The sequence below is a fragment of the Amblyraja radiata genome, chromosome 3 (genome assembly GCF_010909765.2).
Source record: "Amblyraja radiata isolate CabotCenter1 chromosome 3, sAmbRad1.1.pri, whole genome shotgun sequence".
Lineage (NCBI taxonomy): Eukaryota > Metazoa > Chordata > Chondrichthyes > Rajiformes > Rajidae > Amblyraja > Amblyraja radiata.
The window spans coordinates 101,040,533-101,063,554 of NC_045958.1; the positions used below are offsets into that span (position 1 = coordinate 101,040,533).

The 23,022-nt window shown below is 45.1% G+C and overlaps 1 protein-coding gene across 4 annotated transcripts in view; it reads right to left on the reverse strand.

The window, feature by feature from the left end:
- Positions 1 to 23,022, reverse strand: part of gak (cyclin G associated kinase) — a 129,732-nt gene that overhangs the window by 59,557 nt on the left and 47,153 nt on the right. For 2 of the 4 annotated variants that reach the window (XM_033018426.1, XM_033018425.1), the window contains exons 10-14: positions 17,723 to 17,822; positions 13,421 to 13,538; positions 9,628 to 9,636; positions 2,707 to 2,756; positions 124 to 272 (exon numbers count right to left, since the gene is read on the reverse strand). In XM_033018426.1, the coding sequence (XP_032874317.1) occupies positions 124 to 272; positions 2,707 to 2,756; positions 9,628 to 9,636; positions 13,421 to 13,538; positions 17,723 to 17,822 (426 nt within the window). The remainder of the gene's footprint in view (positions 1 to 123; positions 273 to 2,706; positions 2,757 to 9,627; positions 9,637 to 13,420; positions 13,539 to 17,722; positions 17,823 to 23,022) is intronic. The other 2 variants (XM_033018429.1, XM_033018428.1) reach the window with 1 other exon arrangement.

Sequence of the window (23,022 nt, forward strand, 5' to 3'; positions counted from 1 at the left end):
GGGACAGGTCTTTTACTCCAGCATTTTGTGTCTATCTTCGGTTTAAACCAGCATCTGCAGTTCCTTCCTACACACACTTTAATCATATTCATAATCATTTGCATTCACATTTATGACACATACCCTGTTATGGAATCTGGATGATCTGTACGAGCGCTGAGAGAGATTATAAACAGCATAATGACCTGGATGCCGGGAATCTAGAAACAACCTGACATCTTCAATGTTATTCTTGATGGCCGACTCCACACCCTCAGCTGGAAACGACATAACTGTGGGAAAAGTTGAGACATTTTACAAATACTTGGCACCAAACTGCAGGGCTTGTGAATTACAAATGATTTAAATGACACCAGAACTTATTAATCACATTACTGACTAGCACTCCATGGTGGCCATATTATCCTCTGTGGAAAACATTTATGCAAAAATTGTAATTAGAATGTCGACTCTATAATTACTGCTCCATTTTCTTTTGAGATTGTTCAGAATATACTTGCTGTAAATCACCCACTGATGGCAGCTTTGCCAAATTTTAATTGCAATAATTGTATGTTTTCAGAAGCATTTTCCCCAAAGTTTTTCTCAAATGGGCATGAGGGCATAAGTGATAGGAGCAGAATTAGGCCATTCGGCCCATCAAGTCTACTCTGCCATTCAATCATGGCTGATTTATCTCTCCCCCCCTAACCCCATTCTCCTGCCTTCCCCCCCATAACCTCTGACACCCGTATTAATCAAGAATCTATCTATCTCTACCTTAAAAATATTCACTGACTTTGCCTCCACAGCCTTCTGAGTCAAAGAATTACACAGATTCACCATCCTCTGACTAAAGAAATTCCCCCCCATCTTCTCCCTAAAGAAACATTCATTAATTCAGAGGCTATGACCTCTTGTCCCAGGCTCTCCCATTAGTGGAAACATCCTCTCCACATCCACTCCATCCAAGCCTTTCACTATTCAGAAAGTTTCAACGAGATTCCCCCTCATCATAAGATCATGTGACAGGAGTAGAATTAGGCCATTCGGCCCATCAAGTGTACCCCCCCATTCTATCGTGGCTGATCGATCTCTCCCTTCGAACCCCATTCTCCTACCTTCTCTCCATAACCCCTGACACCCGTACTAATCATGAATCTATCTATCTCTGCCTTAAAAATATCCATTGACTTGGCCTCCACAGCCTTCTGTGGCAATGAATTCCACAGATTCACCACCCTTCATCCTTCTAAACACCGGCGAGTACAGGCCCAGTGCCATCAAATGCCCCATCGTATGTTAACCCACTCATCCCTGGGATCATTCTTGAAAACCTTGCTCGATAAATGCTTGCGGCTCATGTTAGATCAACATTTCATGAATCGCGAAAAAATGGAAGCGATCTCATCGAGACTTCAGATTTAACTTCCAACGTCAATCGGAGTTATTGCAACACACTGATAAGTGGAAGTATTTGCTTCAAGAGTCAGGAGGTTTTATCTTCATCCTTCCCGAAACGGACAATAAAATTCTTACTTGCAGCAGCGGAATAACAGGATTGCAATTACAGTACAATAGATAATATAACAAACAACATTAAAAAGTTCAATAAATTAAAGAAACAACATTACGCAGAAACAAAACAAGGCCCAAAGTCTATCGTGGAACCTAGGCAGCTCGTAGTTCAGAGTTTAGTTGGAGTCCTTAGTGTTCAATAGTCTGATGGTTGTTGGGAAGCAGCCACTCCTAGATCTTACAGTTTTTAGACTCATTTTCCTTCTTCCTGAGGGTAGGAATGAAGTGAGAGCATTGTCTGGGTTGCATAGGTCCTTGATGATGCTGGCTGTCTTTTTGAGACAGCGCCTTTATAGATCCCTTTGATGGCGGGGAGGTTAGTACCCGTGATGGACCGGGCAGAGTTCACCACATAATATCCAGAATATCAAATTTTGGGAGAGCTTGACGTCCCAACAAGCACATGGATAGAAAAGGTTTTTGAGGAATATGGGCCAAATGCAGGCAGGTGGGACTAGTGTACATGGGGCATCTCCGTCGGCATGAGCTAGTTGGGCCGAAGGGCCTGTTTCCGTGCTTACATAGATACATAGACAATAGGTGCAGGAGTAGGCCGTTCGGCCCTTCGAGCCAGCACCGCCATTCAATGTGATCATGGCTGATCATCCACAATCAGTACCCCGTTCCTGCCTTCTCCCCGCATCCCTTGATTCCGCTAGCCCTAAGAGCTCTCTCTAACTCTCTTTTGAATGCATCCAGTAAATCGGCCTCCACTGCCTTCTGAGGCAGAGAATTCCACAAATTCCCAACTCTCTGGATGAAAATGTTTTTCCTCATCTCAGTCCTAAATGGCCTACGACTTATTCTTAAACTGTGGACCCTGGTTCTGGACATCCCCCAACATCGGGAACATGTTTCCTGCATCTAGCCTGTCCAATCCCATAATATTTGTATATGTTTCTATAAGAGTCCCTCTCATCCTTCTATATTCCAGTGAATACAGCTGTATGACACTCTGTTGTTTCCTGAATATATAACCTTGAAAAGTTCAATAAATGTTTATTGGAATACACCAGACATACATTGAGTCTGGGTCATGAACAAGTAACTCTCAGTTAAAGGTTAGATTTTGTGGTTAAAGTAAATTCTATTGTTGGAAGAAGTTAATGAAACAATTAGTCACTGAAACTGAAAGGATCGCTGACTCACCGGCTATTCTAGAGGTTACGTACGAAATGTCCAAATCTCCTTTCGCATAACTGATGAAAAAAGCACAAAAGCACCGCATTAGAATAGAATTGCAAAATAAAGAAATATTTAACTTAACCAGTAAACAGGAAGGACAAAGTGAAGAACGAGGCATTCATGCACTGGTCTGGATTGCAATAGGTGGAAGATTAAAATCAACGCCTGAGGTAATCATTGCTTTCACAGAAGGGCAAGTTTGCACTGAGAAACAGAACGAAATACAATGAGCCAGACATTAATGTAAATAAAGGGCGTTTGGCAGTCTGAAGGGTCTCGACCCGAAACGTCACCCATTCCTTCTCTCCAGAGATGCTGCCTGTCCCGCTGAGTTACTCCAGCATTTTGTGTCTAACTTCAGTTTGAACCAGAATCTGTGGTTCCTTCCTACAACATTAATGTTAATGTCTGGGAAATTAATACCCAAAGGTCAGCTATCGTCATTGTCACAAACCATTCACCGTGTCATGTTTGTGCTACCTCTTATTGAAGCAGTCCAGTAGTCCTACTCCCCTATATTTCTGTTATCAAAATTACCACTAAAGTTATGTCCATCAGAGTTTCAAGCAACACACGCGTGGAACGGATACTGCTTATCAATCCCAGTGATTCATGTTTAATTCTGACCTCCAGTGCTATCTGTGTGGAGTGTGCATGTTCGGACACATCTCAGAAATGTGCAGGTTACCAGAATAATTGCCCATTGTAAATTGTCGCTCGTGACAAGAACTTGGTGAGCATAGTTATAGGCTCTGAAGAAGGGTCTTGACCCGAAACGTCACCTATTCCTTTGCTAGATAGATGCTGCCTCACCCGCTGAGTTTCTCCCACTTTTTTGTCTACCTTATAGTGATAGGCAATGTTTTTATTTGACAGAAAGGTGCCAGCATAGAACAATTAAAAAGAATGCCACATTAGTCAACTATTCTTTTCCATCAACATACCCCCATCTTATGTGCTGAGTTTAGTTACAGCGTGGAAACAGGCACCGACCCACCAAGTCCGCGTCAACCTGTGATCATCCATACACTAGTTCTATCCAACACATTAGGGACAATTTACAGAAGCCAATTAACCCACAAATCTGCATGTCTTTGGAGTGTGGGAGGAACCCGGAGCACCTGGAGAAAACCCACGCAGTCACAGAGAGGACGTACAAACTCCACACAGACAGCACCCACAGTCAGGATCATACTCAGGTCTCTGACTGTAATCAGCAACTCTACCACTGCACCACTCCAATTTTGTGACCAAACAACTTCTAATTTAATAAACAAATAACCGCAATGTATAAAATCAACAACTTTAAAAACATGAAAAACTAGTTTATACCGGCACATATCATTATCCATCAGCATTCATTTATTTTCATTCTTTTCCTTTAAAATGTTCTTATGTTACAGTAAAGTTGGGATCGTACAATTACACAAACCAGAGCTTCAAATTTTAAAACCTCAAAAGTAGAGAAAACAATAAAGCACTGGTTATAGAGAAAATCAGCGAGAGAATGGGGTTACTCGGGAATTCAGCTTTGATTCCATGAGCTGAAATAGCTTTCTTCAATGTTGTAAGGACATTTGTAAATTTCCCCCACGTCAAGACACAATATGGGGCAGCACGGTGGCGCAGCGGTAGTGTTGTTGCCTGAAGGGCCTGTCCCACTTACGCAATTTTTTTTGGCGACTGCTGGCACCCGTCATTGTCGCAGCAGGTCGCCAAAAATTTTCATCGTTGAAAATCCAGTGGCGACCAGAAAAAGGCACGATTTTTTGGGCAACTACTCACGACATGTCGCCTGTATGGTCGTGGTGACGCCTTTTTGGTCGTCCTTTTTCTGGTCGCCGCTTGATTTTCAACATGTTGAAAATTATTGGCCTACTGCTGCGACTATTGACGGGTACAGAGAGTCGGCGAGAAAATCAAGTGGGACAGTCCCTTTACAGCGCCCAAGACCCGGGTACGATCCTGACTACGGGTGCTGTCTGTACGGACTCTGTACTTTCTCCCCGTGACCTGCGTGGGTTTTCTCTGGGTACTCCGGTTTCCTCCCACACTCCAAAGACACTTTAGTTTGCCGGGATCGATGGTCGGCGGGGACTCGGTGGGCTGAAGGGCCTGCTTCCGCGCTGTATCTCTAAACTAGGCTAAATAACTGGAAGTAATAAAAATAATTCATATTAAGAACTAAAGTAATTAAAAGGATATATTCATCATAAAACTAGACTAAGTGGGACCCGTTAGGTCCCAGCATCACACGGGAGGGCTGGTCACCAACGCAATATTCCACCTCTCCACCAATTCCTATACTGCTCACCAGTGGGTGGGGGCTGTCTGTTGCGCTAGTATGGGTGTTGCGGGCCGAAGGTACTGGTTTCCAGAGGGCTAGTATAGACATTGTAGGCCGTATGGATGCTTGGGCAGGTATCCAACTATCCCGACAACCAAAATTCATTTTGTGAACACAAACTTGTTAAAAAAAAAGGCGAGGCAAACAATTGGGCTGCAGACACCCGACAACCAAAATTCATTTTGTGAACACAAACTTGTTAAAAAAGGCGAGGCAAACAATTGGGCTGCAGACACCCGACAACCAAAATTCATTTTGTGAACACAAACATGTTAAAAAGGGCTGCAGCCGCTTTACAGCCGTATCGAGGGGACTCACCGTGGAGTAGACGTGCGTTCAGTGTTATTCGCAGCTCAGTCTCTGCCACACCCTCTCGCTTCCTAGGTCTGGCAGAGAATGAGTGAGACACAACACTTCCTGGTTTAATTGTCCCTCCCCCTGCCTCCAGCGGTGGCAGCAGAGAGAATGGGGAATTTTGTAAAAACATTAATATCTCTCATTTTTCATCGACGGAAAAAATCCTCCGCACTCATACGGCGGAGGGGGGCTCTGAGCGAGGTGACCAAAAATAACGGCCGTAGGTGGTGGCGTTCTCTCGGAAATCGCAGCACAGTCGGCCAAAAGCGGTCAAGATCAGAGATTTAGTAATATAGATAGTTCCTCCATGTAAACTGTGACGTAGATTAACACAGTGATATTTCACCAACAAGGAATTTTCCCAATCTGGTCAAAAATACCAATTCCATGCCTAATGAACAGCAAATGAGCACAAGGAAATACAATAAACTATTCTCTATCCACAGCACCTGATTTGTTGAGAATTCCCAATATTGGGGGTTCAGTATTGATGTGGATAGAGAACTGGCTGGCAAACAGGAAGCAAAGAGTAGGAGTAAACGGGTCCTTTTCACAATGGCAGGCAGTGACTAGTGGGGTACCGCAAGGCTCAGTGCTGGGACCCCAGCTATTTACAATATATATTAATGATCTGGATGAGGGAATTGAAGGCAATATCTTCAAGTTTGCGGATGACACTAAGCTGGGGGGCAGTGTTAGCTGTGAGGAGGATGCTAGGAGACTGCAAGGTGACTTGGATAGGCTGGGTGAGTGGGCAAATGTTTGGCAGATGCAGTATAATGTGGATAAATGTGAGGTTATCCATTTTGGTGGCAAAAACAGGAAAGCAGACTATTATCTAAATGGTGGCCGACTAGGAAAAGGGGAGATGCAGCGAGACCTGGGTGTCATGGTACACCAGTCATTGAAAGTAGGCATGCAGGTGCAGCAGGCAGTGAAGAAAGCGAATGGTATGTTAGCTTTCATAGCAAAAGGATTTGTGTATAGGAGCAGGGAGGTTCTACTGCAGTTGTACAGGGTCTTGGTGAGACCACACCTGGAGTATTGCGTACAGTTTTGGTCTCCAAATCTGAGGAAGGACATTATTGCCATAGAGGGAGTGCAGAGAAGGTTCACCAGACTGATTCCTGGGATGTCAGGACTGTCTTATGAAGAAAGACTGGATAGACTTGGTTTATACTCTCTAGAATTTAGGAGATTGAGAGGGGATCTTATAGAAACTTACAAAATTCTTAAGGGGTTGGACAGGCTAGATGCAGGAAGATTGCTCCCGATGTTGGGGAAGTCCAGGACAAGGGGTCACAGCTTAAGGATAAGGGGGAAATCCTTTAAAACCGAGATGAGAAGAACTTTTTTCACACAGAGAGTGGTGAATCTCTGGAACTCTCTGCCACAGAGGGTAGTCGAGGCCAGTTCATTGGCTATATTTAAGAGGGAGTTAGATGTGGCCCTTGTGGCTAAGGGGATCAGAGGGTATGGAGAGAAGGCAGGTACGGGATACTGAGTTGGATGATCAGCCATGATCATATTGAATGGCGGTGCAGGCTCGAAGGGCCGAATGGTCCTACTCCTGCACCTAATTTCTATGTTTCTATGTTTCTATTTCCCAATACTTTCCATTTTATTTCAACTTTGAAAAAATGAATATTGACTTCTCTAACTTCAAGTAATCTTTAAGTAAGTAAGTAATTTTTATTTACATAGCACTTTTAAATCAAATCACGTTGAAGCCAAAGTGCTTTACAGAGAAGAAATTAGATTACCATACATCCATATAAAATAGAACACACTATAGAGTTTAACATGAAATGTCCCCCCACAGCAGAATCAAAATTTTCCACTGGGAGGGAAGGCACCAAAAAGTCCAATCCTCCTCCACTTAGTTCACCCGAGGTTGGGGCCTTCCCTCTCTCTCCATCCCTCCCTCCTTACCAATTCTCCGACCTGTCTGACTGTCCTCATTTACATTTTATCTCTGTATGCTTTGTTGTCACCTTCTCCTAACTAACAATGATCTATTCTACATTTTCCTTGATCTACATCGCCTTTGTCCTGTTTTCACATCTGACATTTCCTTATCTCTGTCTCACTCTCCCCTGATTCAGTCTGAAGAAGGGTCTCGACCCGAAACGTCACCCATTCCTTCTATCCAGAGATGCCGCCTGTCCCGCTGAGTTACTCAGGAATTATGTGGTTATTTTCTACTAAACTATATATTAATACAATTAATATCAATACAATTAGTTATTATAGTAATTAGATCAAAAACAAAATTGCACCAATGCATTTTTATATTTTTAAACACCTTGCACTTTAAATGAAAAATCTTTCAAGAAATCAATATATCTAAAAGAGTTAAATGACTTTGTGCAATTTATTACTTCACATCACCTCACAAGAGTGAATTGGGGACTTGATGTTGAGATTGAGGAAGGGACTGGATCATGTCACTGAGGGCTGTATCTGTAAATACTAAAACGTGTGATTTTACTTTAGTTCAGTTTAGTTTATTGCCACGTGTACCGATGTACAGTGAAAAGCTTTTGTTGCGTGCTATCCAGTCAGGTGAAAGACAAAACAAATACATGATTGCAATCGAGCCATTTACAGTGTATAGATACACGATAAGGGAATAACATTTAGTGCAACGTAAAGCCAGCAAAGTCCGATCAAGGATAGTCCGAGGCTCACCAAAGAGGTGGATAGTAGTTCAGCACTGCTCTCTGGTTGTGGTAGGATGGTTCAGTTGATTGATAACAGCTGGGAAGAAACTGTCTCTGAATCTGTGTTTTCAAGTGTAAATCGACATGTGACCAACATCCACAGACAGAGGCACTCCCTTCCCCAGTCTCAACATCTGTGAAGTCAGCCTCGTAGACTAACCGAAGTTAAATGAAAACAATGAGCAAGAAGGCACTGGATCTGGCCCACTGGTTAAAGTCAATGCCCCTACACTGGATCCAGATGTGTTTGGCCAAAAGCAAAGGCACTCAGTATCCTGGCTGTAGCAACAACTAGGCCTCATGCAGCATTATCCTAACCACGGGGAGACACTGATAGAGCAGGACTTTATCCCTGCTCAATACTGGAAGCAAATGAAGTTTTTAAATAGCTCGGATGGGAAGATATTTAAGTATTAGAACTGATATAAATAATGGAAAGAAAATGCACAATGCATTAAAAGGGCGGCATGGTGGCGCAGCTGCTGCCTTGCAGCGCCAGAGACCCGGATTCGATCCTGTCCAAGGGTACTGCATGCACGGAATTTGTACGTTCTCCCCGTGACTGCATAGGTTTTCTCCGGGTGCTTTAGTTTCCTCCCACGCTCCAAAGACGTACAGGTTTGTAGGCTAATTGGCTCGGGAAAAGAGTAAATTATCCCCAGTGTGTGTAGGATAGCATAAGTGTGCGGGGATGGCAGGTCAGCATGGGACTGTTTCCACGCTGTCTAAATTAAACTAAACTAAAACACTTGGAAGTCATGAGCATTTAAATAATTAAAAAGAAAGATGATCTTCCCAAGTGTGCATACTGCCAATCCCCATGTAAATGAACTGGATCACTGTCAGAACACAAGGTGCGTGTGCTCCTCCACTGCACTCTATACAGCCACAAGAGAAGTGGCATCTGGTACTCAAATAGCAGGCTTTACGACCCAACTTGACCACGCTGACCAAGATGCCTAAACAAATTCCTCCCAGCTCCCATTTCAATAGCAATCATCCTGCTGTAAAACGGAATCAGTTACAGTTTTGTTTATTGTCATGTGTACCGAGGTACAGTGAAAAGCTTTTTGTTGCGTACTATCCAGTCAGCAGAAAGACAAATACATGATTACAATCGAGCCATTCACAGTGTATAGATACATGATAAGGGAATAACGTTTAGTGCAAGGTAAAGCCAGCAAAGTCCAATCAAGGATAGTCCGAGGGTCACCAATGAGGTAGATAGCAGTTCAGCACTGCTCTCTGGTAGTGGTAGGGTGATTCAGTTGCCAGAGAACAGCGGGGAATAAACTGTCCATGAATCTGGATGTAACTTAAAGCGTTTAAGGTTGCAACCTTTAAGAAAGCAACATGCAAAACTATCTAATCTGAATTCCACAGCAAACTGACAAAAGATGAGCAAAACCTAGATTGTTATAAGCCTTAACAGCACACAGAAGAACCAAATGTATTTACCTGGGATTGCTATGGGAAGCAGAGAGATGTTGAAAAAGAAAGAAATTGAGCAATGAATACTCAAAATACTAACAGTGACAAACAGCAACATTCACAATGGGAAATAAAACTGATTATAAGTGCACGCAAATTATTAATAAAACGTTCTCTGTGAAATCCCACGCAAAGACATGCAAAGTAAAAAAGGAAATGCAAGTGGCATAATTGGCAGCCCAGCCAAATTGGCATTTATTTGAAACAAAACTATTTTCTGCATTGTTGATTGAAAACTCAAAATTCTAGCGAAAGGCATCTTCATTAAATGGGTTGTCAATGAACTAAGAAAACAAATGGAGACTTGATTCTGTGCCAGCTGACTGACTAACAACTAACACAATGCCTCTACTGTTAGGTCTGTGCTTCCTGCTAATACCAATGGATGAGAGCAGAAAGAATATTCAGAAAGAAAAAGAGGGGGTGGGAGAAACTAAACTCCAATCTATTGCCATCTCTCTCGCTTTTCTTATGCGCCCACACACATTTTCGTGTAATTTCTACTAATATCTATCTCTGCTTGCAGTTCAAGAAACGGGGCAAGAGAGTGCAACGTAACTTGGCATTATTGTTTTCTTTTGTGGGCTAAATTTTAAACTAATGGATTAAATGTTTATATGGTACAAGTAACTTGTATATTTCTGTCGTTCTTCCTCCATTTTTTTGGGGGGGTCTCTAAAATCTGTGGTCTCTACAATATCCAAAAAATGGTGGAAGAGAGCGTCGAACCACTGACCACAGATTACATAGAAATCATAAGATCATAACTAATAGGAGCAGAATTCGGCCCATCAAGTCTACTCTGCCATTCAATCATGACTGATCTATCTCTCCCTCCTAACCCCATTCTCCTGCCTTCTCCCCAAAACCCCAGACAAATAACCATATAATCCCAAAAAGATGAAGTAGGCAAAATATGACAGCTCTTGTTTGAGTTTAGTTTATTGCCACGTGTACCGAGGTACAGTGAAAAAACTGTTGTTGCATGTTAACCTGTCAGTGGAAAGACAATACACAATTACAATTGAGCCATCCACAGTCTACAGATACATGATAAGGGGAATAACGTGAATAACATTAGTGCTATAAAGTTTATAAAGTACGATCAAAGATAGTCCGAGTTGTTGGTAGGATGACATAAAAAGCCAGAGGAACTCAGCGGGACAGGCAGCATCTCTGGAGAAAAGGAATAAGTGGCGTTTCGGGTCAAGACCCTTCTTCAGACTGAGTCAGGGGAAAGAGAAACGAGAGATATAGACGGTGATACAGAGAGATATGGGGCAAATGAATGAAAGATATGCAAAAAAAGTAACAAGGATCAAGTAAACGTGGAACCCACAATGGTCTGTGGTAACGAGTTTGGGTTAAAACATGCTCGTGGAGTGGGAGAGCTGGAGGAATCACAGGCGGTGCAGCAAGAGAACTCTTGCCAGAGAGAGTTTAGTTGCCTGATAACAGCTGGGAAGAAATCCTGAATCTGTAGGTGTGCATTTTCATACTTCTATATCTTTAACCTGATGGGAGAGGAGTGAAGAGGGAGTGTCTGGGGTGAGATTGGTCCTTGATTATGCTGCTGGCCTTGCCGAGGCAGCGTGAGGTGTAGATGAAGTCAATGGATGGGAGGTTGGTTTGTGTGATAGCCTGGGCTGGAGCCTTGGATGGAGCTGTTGTCCCTGCGGCCCTGCACTGGAAGTACGCGTTATCATACTTCCCTTTAGAGACACAGAAAATAGGTTCAGGAGTGGGGTGGGAGATTGCAACCTTCACGTGGTCTGCCCTGTTTCGACTGATAGCCCTGTCCCACGGTGCGAGTTCATTCCAAGAGCACTCCTGAGTTTTTAAAAAATCAAACTCGTGGTAAGCGCGGAGAATAAACGTAGCGGGTACGTCGGATCTCGGGGACATCTCTTAGCGCTAACGGCAGGTACTCGGGAAGACTCGCTAACGGCAGGTAAGCGCGGGAAGACTCATGAAGATTTTTCAACATGATAAAAAATGTCCACAAATGCCCCGAGAGCTCCCCACAAGAGCTCGCTTAAACCAAATATAAACAATTTTACATTTGTCCGTTTCTCTCCAGAAGCTGGTAAATCCAAATCCAGACATATATTGAAAGTTGAGTGGTGTTTTCCACATATAGATGCGGTGTCTGTAGAAGTCGTGCCTGCACACCTGAGGTATGTCCCTTTGAATTGGCACCATAATCATACCCTTGTCCACGGATATTTTCAACATCCAGCCCTAATGTTTCTTCATATTTTTTTTATATTCCCTCTCCATCTCCATCTCGCCCTCTCCCTACCTCCCTCTCTCCCCCTACCTTTACCATCTCTCCTTTTCCCCCTCCCCCTCGCTCTCTCTTCTCTCCTTCTCTCTCTCTCCCTTCCTCTTGCCCTCCCACCCTCCCTCTCCTCTCTACCTTTCTCTCCCTCTATCCTTCTCCCTCCACTCTCTCTATCTCCCTCTCATTCCTTCTCTTCCCATCTCTCCCCTCTCTCTGCCCTTCTCCCTCCCTCTCTATCTCCCTCTCTCTCTCACTCCCTCTCTCTCCTCTCCCCCTGCCCTCTCCCCGTCCCCCTCCCCTCTCTCTCTCTCTCTCTCTCTCTCTCTCACACACACACTTCCTCTCCCCCCTCATTGCCCCCCCCCCCTCTCTCTCTCTCCCCCCTCTCTCTCTCTCTCCCGCCCTCCCTCTCCAGGTGGGCTGTTGCAATGTCCACCCACAAGACCCTTCTCACAACCTCACTGGACACACATAATTTTATACTCATCAGGAAGGTTATCACTCGTCCTCCGGCGCTCTGAAGTAAACGGCCGCAGTCTATCCAACCACTCCATATAACTCAAGCCCGCAAGCCCTGATAACATCCTAGTGAATCCAAGTTGCACCCTTTCCGATAAATGCCACACTTCCTGTAACTGGGTGAGCAGACGTCATACAGTTCTCCAAGTGTAGTCTGGCTACCGACGTGTACAGCTGCATCATGAGGTGACCTCAGTGTAAACAGTATAAATAAACACTACCGATTTTGTAAAAATGCATTAAAAATTATAATAATTGCTGTTCTCTGTAGAACCAGCAATGTGGTGTTACATATATATTGCAATGTGTTGTGTGTACTTGACGAGCCAAGAGTAGATTACTCTAGTGCGGTGCCCCCTTAGGCGCGGGGCCCAATTGGGAGTAATTGGTCCAATAGGCTTAAGGCTGGCCCTGCTCCCCACAACCCCCGACACCTGTAATACTTGTCAATTTGCACCTTAAAAATATCCACTGACGGCCTCCACAGCTGTCTGTGGCAATGAATTCCACAGATTCACCACCCACTGAGAAAATAAATTCCTCCTCATCTCCTTCCTTCAGCACGCACTTTTATTCTGAGGCTATGGCCTCTGGTCCTGGACTCTACCACCAGTGGAAACATCCTCTCCTCATCCACTCTATCCATGCCTTTCACGATTCGGTAAGGTTTCCATGAGGTCCCCTCCTCATCCTTTTAAACTCCAGCGAGTACAGGCCCAGTGCCGTCAAACGTTCATCATTCCTGCGATCATTCTCGTAAACCTCCTCCCAATATCAGCACATCCTTCCCCAAATATGGGGCCCAAAACTGCTCACAATACTCCAAATGTGATCTGACCAGTGCCTTATAAAGCCTCAGCATGACATCCCTGTTTTTATGTTCTCGTCCTTGAAATAAATGTTCGTATACACTCTGAACACCAGCGCCCGTTTTGCTCAGTATTCATCTTCACTTACTTGGCAACTGACTGGATCATCTTTGAGGATGTATCCTTGATGTTCGTCAGGAACCTCTCCGTGCCTCCTTTGAGTATGTCAAACAACCCTCCCTGGTGTGACACGTCATTTTCAACACCTGAGGAACACAGTTAACAAGAAATCCATAAGCATTCGGACTTAATCAGGCTCAGTGCAGCATGGTGGCGCAGCGGTAGAGTTGCTGCCTTACTATAGTCACTTACATTTCATTATTATTCTAATGCAATTGATACTTTTAATGCCTTGTACATGCATCTTTTGATTGGTGGCAGACCACTTTCCCTCTGGGATAAATAAAGTTGTATTGTATTGTATCATTACAGCGCCAGAGACCCGGGTTCGATCCTGACTATGGGTGTTTGTCTGTACAAAGTTTGTATGTTCTCCCCGTGACCTGCGTGGGTTTTCTCCGGGTGCTCCGGTTTCCTCCCACACTCCAAAGACGTATAGGTTTGTAGGCTAATTGGCTTGGTAAAATTGTAAATTGTCCCTAGTGGGTGTAGGATAGTGTTAATGTGCAGGGATCACTGGTCAGTGTGGACTTAGTGGGCCGAAGGGTCTGTTTCTGCGCTGTATCTCTAAACTAAACTAAACTTAATTCCCCCTCGTCACAAATTCCCCAAACTTATTTTATTCGCATAAAAGGCCTGGGATTATTTTTCCCCTGTTTTTTTTAAGGCAGTATATTCAATTAACCATGTCTGGGAAGGAACTGCAGGTGCTGCTTTACACCGAAGATAGACACAAAATACTGGAGTAACTCAGCGGGACAGGCAGCATTTCTGGAGAGAAGGAATGGGTGATGTTTTGGGTCGAGATCCTTCTTCAGGCAGAGACAAGTTTGAAGAAGGGTCTTGACCGGAAACGTCACCCATTCCTTTTCTCCCGTGATGCTGCCAGTCCCGCGGAGTTACTCCAGCATTTTGTGCCAATATTCAATTAAGTCAAGTCATATTTATTTATATAGCACATTTGAAAAACAACTCTCGTTGGCCAAAGTGCTTTACATTTGTTATAAGAATTAATTAACCACCTTAATAACTGGAATGGACGATTAAACGTAATTTCCTTCTATGTCGATGGGGTCTGAGATCTCGCTTCACTTACACAACAAGGTCACTCTTTAAGCTGTCCAGCTCTTTCCACCAGAATATGGATGTCAATATTATTTGTGAACAGGTATGTACGGCTATATGGATGCTTTTCATAAAATAAATCAAGTATATTTATATATAAATTGGGCGAGCAATATTTCCACTATGTTGAAAGAATGAAATAGTTAATTTGCAAGCGGCTTAAATATGGAATAAATATAGAACAAATGGTTTACAGGGAGTGGTGTCATTAAATGTGGGTGATGTGTGATTGTGGGTCAAATTTGAACTTTATTGAATATCCAACAAAACTGCTGGAACAGACTCAATTATATAAATTAGATTCTCTCCTTGCAGTTTGGGATGTTTGGAAAGGTACCCGTAGGCTTATAAGCAGCTGGAGGAACTCGGCAGGTCAGGCAGCATCTATGGAGGAAGAGGGATGGTGGATCGAGACCCTGCATCAGACACACCCTCTGCAATTTCAGGTCTGCCTTTCATATGTACTGGATCTCCGAAGAAGAATACAGATCAAAGAACACCACTGTCTGGGAAGGAATTGCAGATGCTGGTTCATACTGAAGATCGACACAGAGTGCTGGAGTAACTCAGCGGGTCAGGCAGCATCTCCGGAGACATGGGTGACGTTTCGGTCGGAAGAAAGATTGGAATGTCTAAAAAAGGGTTCTGGCCTGAAACATCACTCCTCCTTTTTCTCCAGAGATGCTGCCCAATCCGCTGAGTTACTCCAGCACTTCGTGTCTAACTTCAGTGAAGACTACCAGTTGACGTGATCAATTCTACCTCAATTCATTAAAAATGATCATTCTGATCTTGTAATCACCAGATAAACCACAGTAAGTATCCTTCGGCACACATTAATAAATATCCTGGCGAAGTAGAAAAGGGTGTAGTCTTCTTCTTGCATATGGCGTGCACAGCCGAAAGTTGTAGGACAACTTGTTCTATTTGATCTTATTTGATTGTGCACACCAGGTTGATTGCATTCGTCGAAACAGGGCAGACCACTTGAAGGTTGCAATCTCCCACCCCAAGGGTGTTGTGGAAATTGTGAAGGAATGAAATGATTTCCGTTGACCCGTGCACCACCGAGACGTCCTAATGACTTGGAAAGTGGTGTATGAATACAACCTCCTCATTTCCTCTGGTGCTGCAGGCAGCTTACACTTGACGGCCCAGTTTCTTGCAGAGCTGGATACTTTTCAACAAAATGGGCCCCATTATTAACACATATTTCTGTTGGGATTCCTCCTCGCAGCAGCTTACTAACAAGTCCCACTCGACCAGGAACGGACAAAACCGAAGCGCGCAAGAAATATTGTGCGGTTTAGTTGTAGTCATAGAGTGATACAGTGTGGAAACAGGCCCTTCGGCCCAACTTGCCCACACCGGCCACATTGTCTCAGCTACACTAGTCCCACCTGCCCACATTTGGTCCATATCCCTCCACACCTGTCCTATCCACGTACCTGCCAAACTGTTTCTTAAAGGTTGGGATAGTCCCAGCCTCAAATACCTCCTCTGGCAGCTTGTTCCATACACCCACCAACCTTTGTGTGAAAAAGTGACCCCTCAGATTCCTATTAAATCTTTTCCCCTTCACCTTAAACCTATGTCCTCTGGTGCTCGATTCCCCTACTCTGGGGAAGAGACTCTGTGCTTTGACATGATCTATTCCTCTCATGATCTTATACACCTCTGCAAGAACACCCCTCATCACCCCTAGTTAAGGCTGAAAGAGAAGACATTCTACACAACTGGTTCTGCGTGGTTGTAGTTGCCTAGGGGCATTTATCTCAGTTTCTTCCGGTTGGTTAGGACATTGCGATTTCTTACACAGAGGCACAACATGAGCGACCCTCCAGTCTTCCGCGCCTCACCCATGGCGATCGACGTTGCAAATTACTCTCGAATTTTGCATTTATCGTCCCCAGCTTCCCACCAGGACCTAAGATACACTTGATTACACCCTGGGGATTTATCTACCTCAATGCCTTGGAGAACATCACATCCTATTAACTTCCCTGAATTCCCTGGCATCTATGTCTTTCTCCATGGTAAATACAAGTGAGAAATAGGACATTTCTTTCGAAAAGAGATGGAGGAATTTCATTAGTCAGAGGGTGATGAATGTGTGGAATTCTTTGCCACAGACGGCTGTGGAGGCCAAGTCACTGTGTATTTTTAAAGCGGAGGTTGACAGATTCTTGATTAGTGCGGGTGTCAAAGGTTATCGGGAGAAGGCAGGAGAATGGGGTTGAGAGGGAAAGATAGATCAGCCACAATTGCATGGCAGAGTAGATGTTAATGTGGAACAGAATTGGCCGAAGGGTCCAATTCTGAGCTGTACAGCCCTATGCTCCTATGAAAACCCTTGTGGTCGTGGCTTTGAAGATTCTGCAGAGATCTCAAATGTAATAACAATAGATATATTAATAAGTCCACTGAGTATGGGTTGTCAGCGTGACTTTGCGGGTTTGAACGGGAAACTAACCAGAGCCCGTTCCATTTGTCAATTTGGGCGCTAATGAGCAACACAAAACTGAACACAGACGGAATAATCAAATAGAAACGAGGGCACCATTTCAGCGGCATCATTGTTTCTGACCTGATTTCCACATGAGCTTCCTGGCTTGCATCTACTTGGAGAACCAAGTTGCAGCCGTGAGTCTAAACGTTCTTGACAGCAGGATTTTACCTGTCAAATCCTCTTTAATAACAAGATGAGTGATGCTGATCACCAATCAGTAACAACACAGTGCACCTTCAACTTGAATGCGTTTGTTACTACAAAACACACATTAATATAGCTCGGTTTAGTTTAGTTTAGAGATACAGCGCGGAAACAGGCCCTTCGGCCCACCGATTCCACGCAGACCAGCGATCCCCACACACACACACACACACGAGGGACAATTTTTGTTTACATTGATACCAAGCCAATTAACCTACAAACATGTACATCTTTGGAGTGTAGGAGGAAATCTCGGAGAAAACCCACGCAGGTCACGGGGAGAACATACAAACTCCGTACAGGCAGCACCCGTAGTCAGGATCGTACCCGGGTCTCTAGCGCTGTAAGGCAGCAACTCTACCGTTACGCCTTTAACACAGGAAGGTAATGAATGTTATTTTTTTTCCTTTGCTCAAGAAACAGGCCACCCACCTGCATTATGCACATTGTTCAGAGGTCCTCCCGGCTTGTTCCAAGGCGGCTTTGAACTTGCTACCGTGCTGTTGCTGATTCCTCCATTCTGCTCCAGGAACTGTTAAGAACGAAAATCTATTACCACCAATCTGAAGCAAAATCCCAGAGCTTTGTGAAAGAACGATTCGGACACAATACAAGTAAGAAAATGCAAAGATTGCACGCCACTGATTGCAAATGAGTCTGCAACTGTTTCGGAGTAAGAGCAAGAGTGAGTCCAGAGGGACTGCTGTGTTCGGACCCAACACAAAGCTCAGCTTAGCACTCACAGGCAGGTCCAGCAGGTTATCTATTGTGGCTCTCGTGCAGCTGACTGCAGCATACATGCGTTGCATTTACGATTAAAAAGGAGCAAATCTTTCTCAATTTTCATCCTAACTATGAACATGGGCAGGCTCAGCCAGACAAAGTTCCACATTAACATTTTTTTACATCCGATGATTTGAAAGTTCCCAAAACTATAAAGGAAAACATGGTGCATCATAAATCCAAATAGTGAAGGGAATACTCTTCAATTGAAAGGGCGTTGGTGCAGCGGTAGAGTTGCGGTCTCACAGCACCAGGGACCTGGGTTCGATCCCGACCACGGGTGCTGTCTCTACGGAGTTTGCACGTTTCCCCCCCCCCCCCCCCCCCGTGACCTTCGTAGGTTTTCTCCGGGATAACCAAAGATGTACAGGTTTGTAAGTTAATTAGCTTTGTAAAATTGGAAATTGCCCCTAGTGTGTGTACGATAGTGTTAGTGTGCGGGGATCACCAGTCGGTGCAGAAGCGGTGGGCCCAAAGGCCTGTTTCCATGCTGTATCTCTAAACTAAACTAAACTAAACTGAAGCAACCCTCTCCCATTAGCGAACTGCAAATCTACAAGGTAATACAATGGAAAAAAAAAACATGGGATACACAGCTTGATCAGTCCACCTTGCCCAATATAATCAGGCATTAAAACACATTCAGCTATTGCTTTAATAAATCTCTGCCACAGAAGGCAGTGGAGGCCAATTCACTGGATGTTTTCAAGAGAGAGTTAAATTTAGCTCTTAGGCTAACGGGGGGGAAAGCGGGAACGGGGTACTGATTCTGGATGATCAGCCATTGATTGGTGCTGCTGGCCTACTCCTGCACCTATTTTCTATGTTTCTATGTATGTTTGCCGGCAATGAAGATGCTATTTTTTACCCAAAAATAAGGCATGAAAATTTACCTGCGTCTTAGAAACATAGAAACATAGAAACATAGAAATTAGGTGCAGGAGTAGGCCATTCGGCCCTTCGAGCCTGCACCGCCATTCAATATGATCATGGCTGATCATCCAACTCAGTATCCCGTACCTGCCTTCTCTCCATACCCTCTGATCCCCTTAGCCACAAGGGCCACATCTAACTCCCTCTTAAATATAGCCAATGAACTGGCCTCGACTACCCTCTGTGGCAGGGAGTTCCAGAGATTCACCACTCTCTGTGTGAAAAAAGTTCTTCTCATCTCGGTTTTAAAGGATTTCCCCCTTATCCTTAAGTTGTGACCCCTTGTCCTGGACTTCCCCAACATCGGGAGCAATCTTCCTGCATCTAGCCTGTCCAAACCCTTAAGAATTTTATAAGTTTCTATAAGATCCCCTCTCAATCTCCTAAATTCTAGAGAGTATAAACCAAGTCTATCCAGTCTTTCTTCATAAGACAGTCCTGACATCCCAGGAATCAGTCTGGTGAACCTTCTCTGCACTCCCTCTATGGCAATAATGTCCTTCCTCAGATTTGGAGACCAAAACTGTACGCAATACTCCAGGTGTGGTCTCACCAAGACCCTGTACAACTGCAGTAGAACCTCCCTGCTCCTATACTCAAATCCTTTTGCTATGAAAGCTAACATACCATTCGCTTTCTTCACTGCCTGCTGCACCTGCATGCCCACTTTCAATGACTGGTGCACCATGACACCCAGGTCTCGCTGCATCTCCCCTTTTCCTAGTCGGCCACCATTTAGATAATAGTCTGCTTTCCTGTTTTTGGCACCAAAATGGATAACCTCACATTTATCCACATTATACTGCATCTGCCAAACATTTGCCCACTCACCCAGCCTATCCAAGTCACCTTGCAGTCTCCTAGCATCCTCCTCACAGCTAACACTGCCCCCCAGCTTCGTGTCATCCGCAAACTTGGAGATATTGCCTTCAATTCCCTCATCCAGATCATTAATATATATTGTAAATAGCTGGGGTCCCAGCACTGAGCCTTGCGGTACCCCACTAGTCACTGCCTGCCATTGTGAAAAGGACCCGTTTACTCCTACTCTTTGCTTCCTGTTTGCCAGCCAGTTCTCTATCCACATCAATACTGAACCCCCAATGCCGTGTGCTTTAATTTGTAAACTAATCTCTTATGTGGGACCTTGTCGAAAGCCTTCTGGAAGTCCAGAAACACCACATCCACTGGTTCTCCCCTATCCACGCTACTAGTTACATCCTCGAAAAATTCTATAAGATTCGTCAGACATGATTTACCTTTTGTAAATCCATGCTGACTTTGTCCAATGATTTCACCACTTTCCAAATGTGCTGCTATCCCATCTTTAATAACTGACTCTAGCAGTTTCCCCACTACCGATGTTAGACTAACTGGTCTGTAATTCCCCGTTTTCTCTCTCCCTCCCTTCTTAAAAAGTGGGGTTACGTTTGCTACCCGCCAATCCTCAGGAACTACTCCAGAATCTAAAGAGTTTTGAAAGATTATTACTAATGCATCCACTATTTCTGGAGCTACTTCCTTAAGTACTCTGGGATGCAGCCTATCTGGCCCTGGGGATTTATCGGCCTTTAATCCATTTAATTTACCCAACACCACTTCCCGGCTAACCTGGATTTCACTCAATTCCTCCAACTCCTTTGACCCGCGGTCCCCTGCTATTTCCGGCAGATTATTTATGTCTTCCTTAGTGAAGACGGAACCAAAGTAGTTATTCAATTGGTCCGCCATATCCTTGTTCCCCATGATCAACTCACCCGTTTATGACTGCAAGGGACCTACATTGTCTTGGATGCCGAAGGTTCGGTTGTTAGCCAAGAAAGAAAGACTTGGCTATCCCTCAGTACAGCAACATCAAGAACGATGTTACTGTACTGAGGGATAGCCAAGTCTATCCCTCATTGCTGGCAGCTGATGGGAAGCGGCTGTAAAATGGGAAGTGGCGGTAAAAGGGGGGGGGGGAGAAGAGTTCCTTTCACAGCATGTGGAGATCTGGACGGGTCAGCACATCCTGGGCTGCACAAGTTGGCTAAGCCATCAGGGGTCAAGTTGCGGGGAGGGCAGGACTGCTGAGAAGGAGGGGGTCGGGGATCATGCCAGCCACTCACTCACTCACTGCTGCCGCGGCGCTCCGGGCGCGGAGCCACCGCATTGTTGCCGCGGCGGGAAGTAGCTCGGGTGGCTGCAAGCGGCCACCGGGACTGGACAGCGGAACCGGCCGCCACCTCAGTGCCTTCTGCCGGCCCGCCGGCTAGCCAGCCACGGTGTCCTTCGGCACAGGCGCAACCAGTGGAGGTGGTGGTTGGCGGGTAGCTACTGGGCGGAAGGCTGGCTGCTCTGTCCCGGGCTCGCTCTCTCTCTGGGTGACATGGAAACTGCAGCTAGCCCTGGGGCAAGTGAGCCGACCTGGGAACTGCAGTCATTCGCGGGACCCACAGTCGACCTGGGGGCGACAGCCAGTCCCGTGGCACGCAGGCGACCTGGGAACTGCAGCCAGACCTGGGGCAAGCGAGCAGATCTTGGAACTGCAGCCATTCGCGGGGCACACAGCCGACCTGGGTGCAACAGCCAGACCTGGGGCAAGCGAACCGACCTGGGCGCTACAGCCAGTCCCGTGGCTCGCAGGCGTTCAGGGCGCTACAGCTAGTCCCGGGGACGCGAGGGAACTGGAAACTGCAGCCAGTCCCGGGAATGCGAGGGATCTGGGAACTGCAGCCAGTCGCAGGGCACGCAGGCGATGTTGCCAACCCATGATCCTGTCCCACCATAATTTTTTCAAAATTTAGGAACTTAAATTGGGGGTGCGTCTTCATTGCCGGGAAATGCAGTATGTTTCGATTTTTCTATGCATGTTTCTATCTTTCTATGTATGTTTCTATCTTTCTATAATCAAATCCATTTTTTAATAACACAAGATGGGACGATTCACGATCATAGCTGCAAGAATCCCTGGACACAAGGTTCTTCCAAGGTTTTCCACTCCAAACTAATGGTTGCACACAATTGTAATTTGGCATATAAATGACAGTAAAATGCTTCCTAACTAGTAAAGTATATTGTAGTCAAGCAATGAAAACAGTTCCATCCACATTGAGACAACAGATGTGAACAATGGTGTGCAATCGATGAGCAATAGATGTGAGTCTGAAGAAGTCTCGACCAGAAACGTCACCTATTCCTTTTCCCCAGGGATACTGTCTGGACTCTGAAGAAGGGTCTCGACCCGAAACATCAGCCATTCCTTCTCTCCAGAGGCGCTGCCTGACCGCTGAGTTACTCCAGCATTTTGTGTTTATCTTCAGGGGGGAAACCAGCATCTGCAGTTCCTTCCTACACCTCTGACCCTAGTGGGTACTTTTGTAACTTTATTGGCACCAGATACGTGACGACTCAACGTGTACTTTTGTGTATTGTATGTAAAACAAAGAATTTTACTGCACCCAGGTACATATGACAAAGTGTCATAATTCCAAAAGTGTTGAGCACGAAGATAGACACAAAATGCTGGAGTAACTCAGCGGGTCAGGCAACATCTCTGGAGAGAAGGGATGGGTGAAGTTTCGGGTCGAGACCCTTCTTCAGACTGATATCAGGGGAGGGGGCGGGACAAAGATAGAATGTAGTCGGAGACAGTAAGACTGGTGGGAGAACTGGGAAGGGGGAGGGGATGGAGAGAGGGGGAAAGCAAGGGTTGTTTGAAGTTAGAGAAGTCAATGTTCATACCGTTGGGGTGTAAGCTGCCCAAGCAAAATAATGATAAATAATCATTCTGATAATGGAGGAGGCCCAGGACAGAAAGGTCAGATTGGGAATGGGAGGGGGAGTTGAAGTGCTGAGCCACCGGGAGATCAGCTTGGTTAAGACGGACTGAGCGGAGGTGTTCAGCGAAGCGATCGCTAAGCCTGTGCTTGGTCTCGCCGATGCAGAGATGTTGACACCTGGAACAGCGGATACGGTAGATGAGGTTGGAGGAGGTGCAAGTGAACCTCTGCCTCACCTGGCAAGACTGTTAGGGC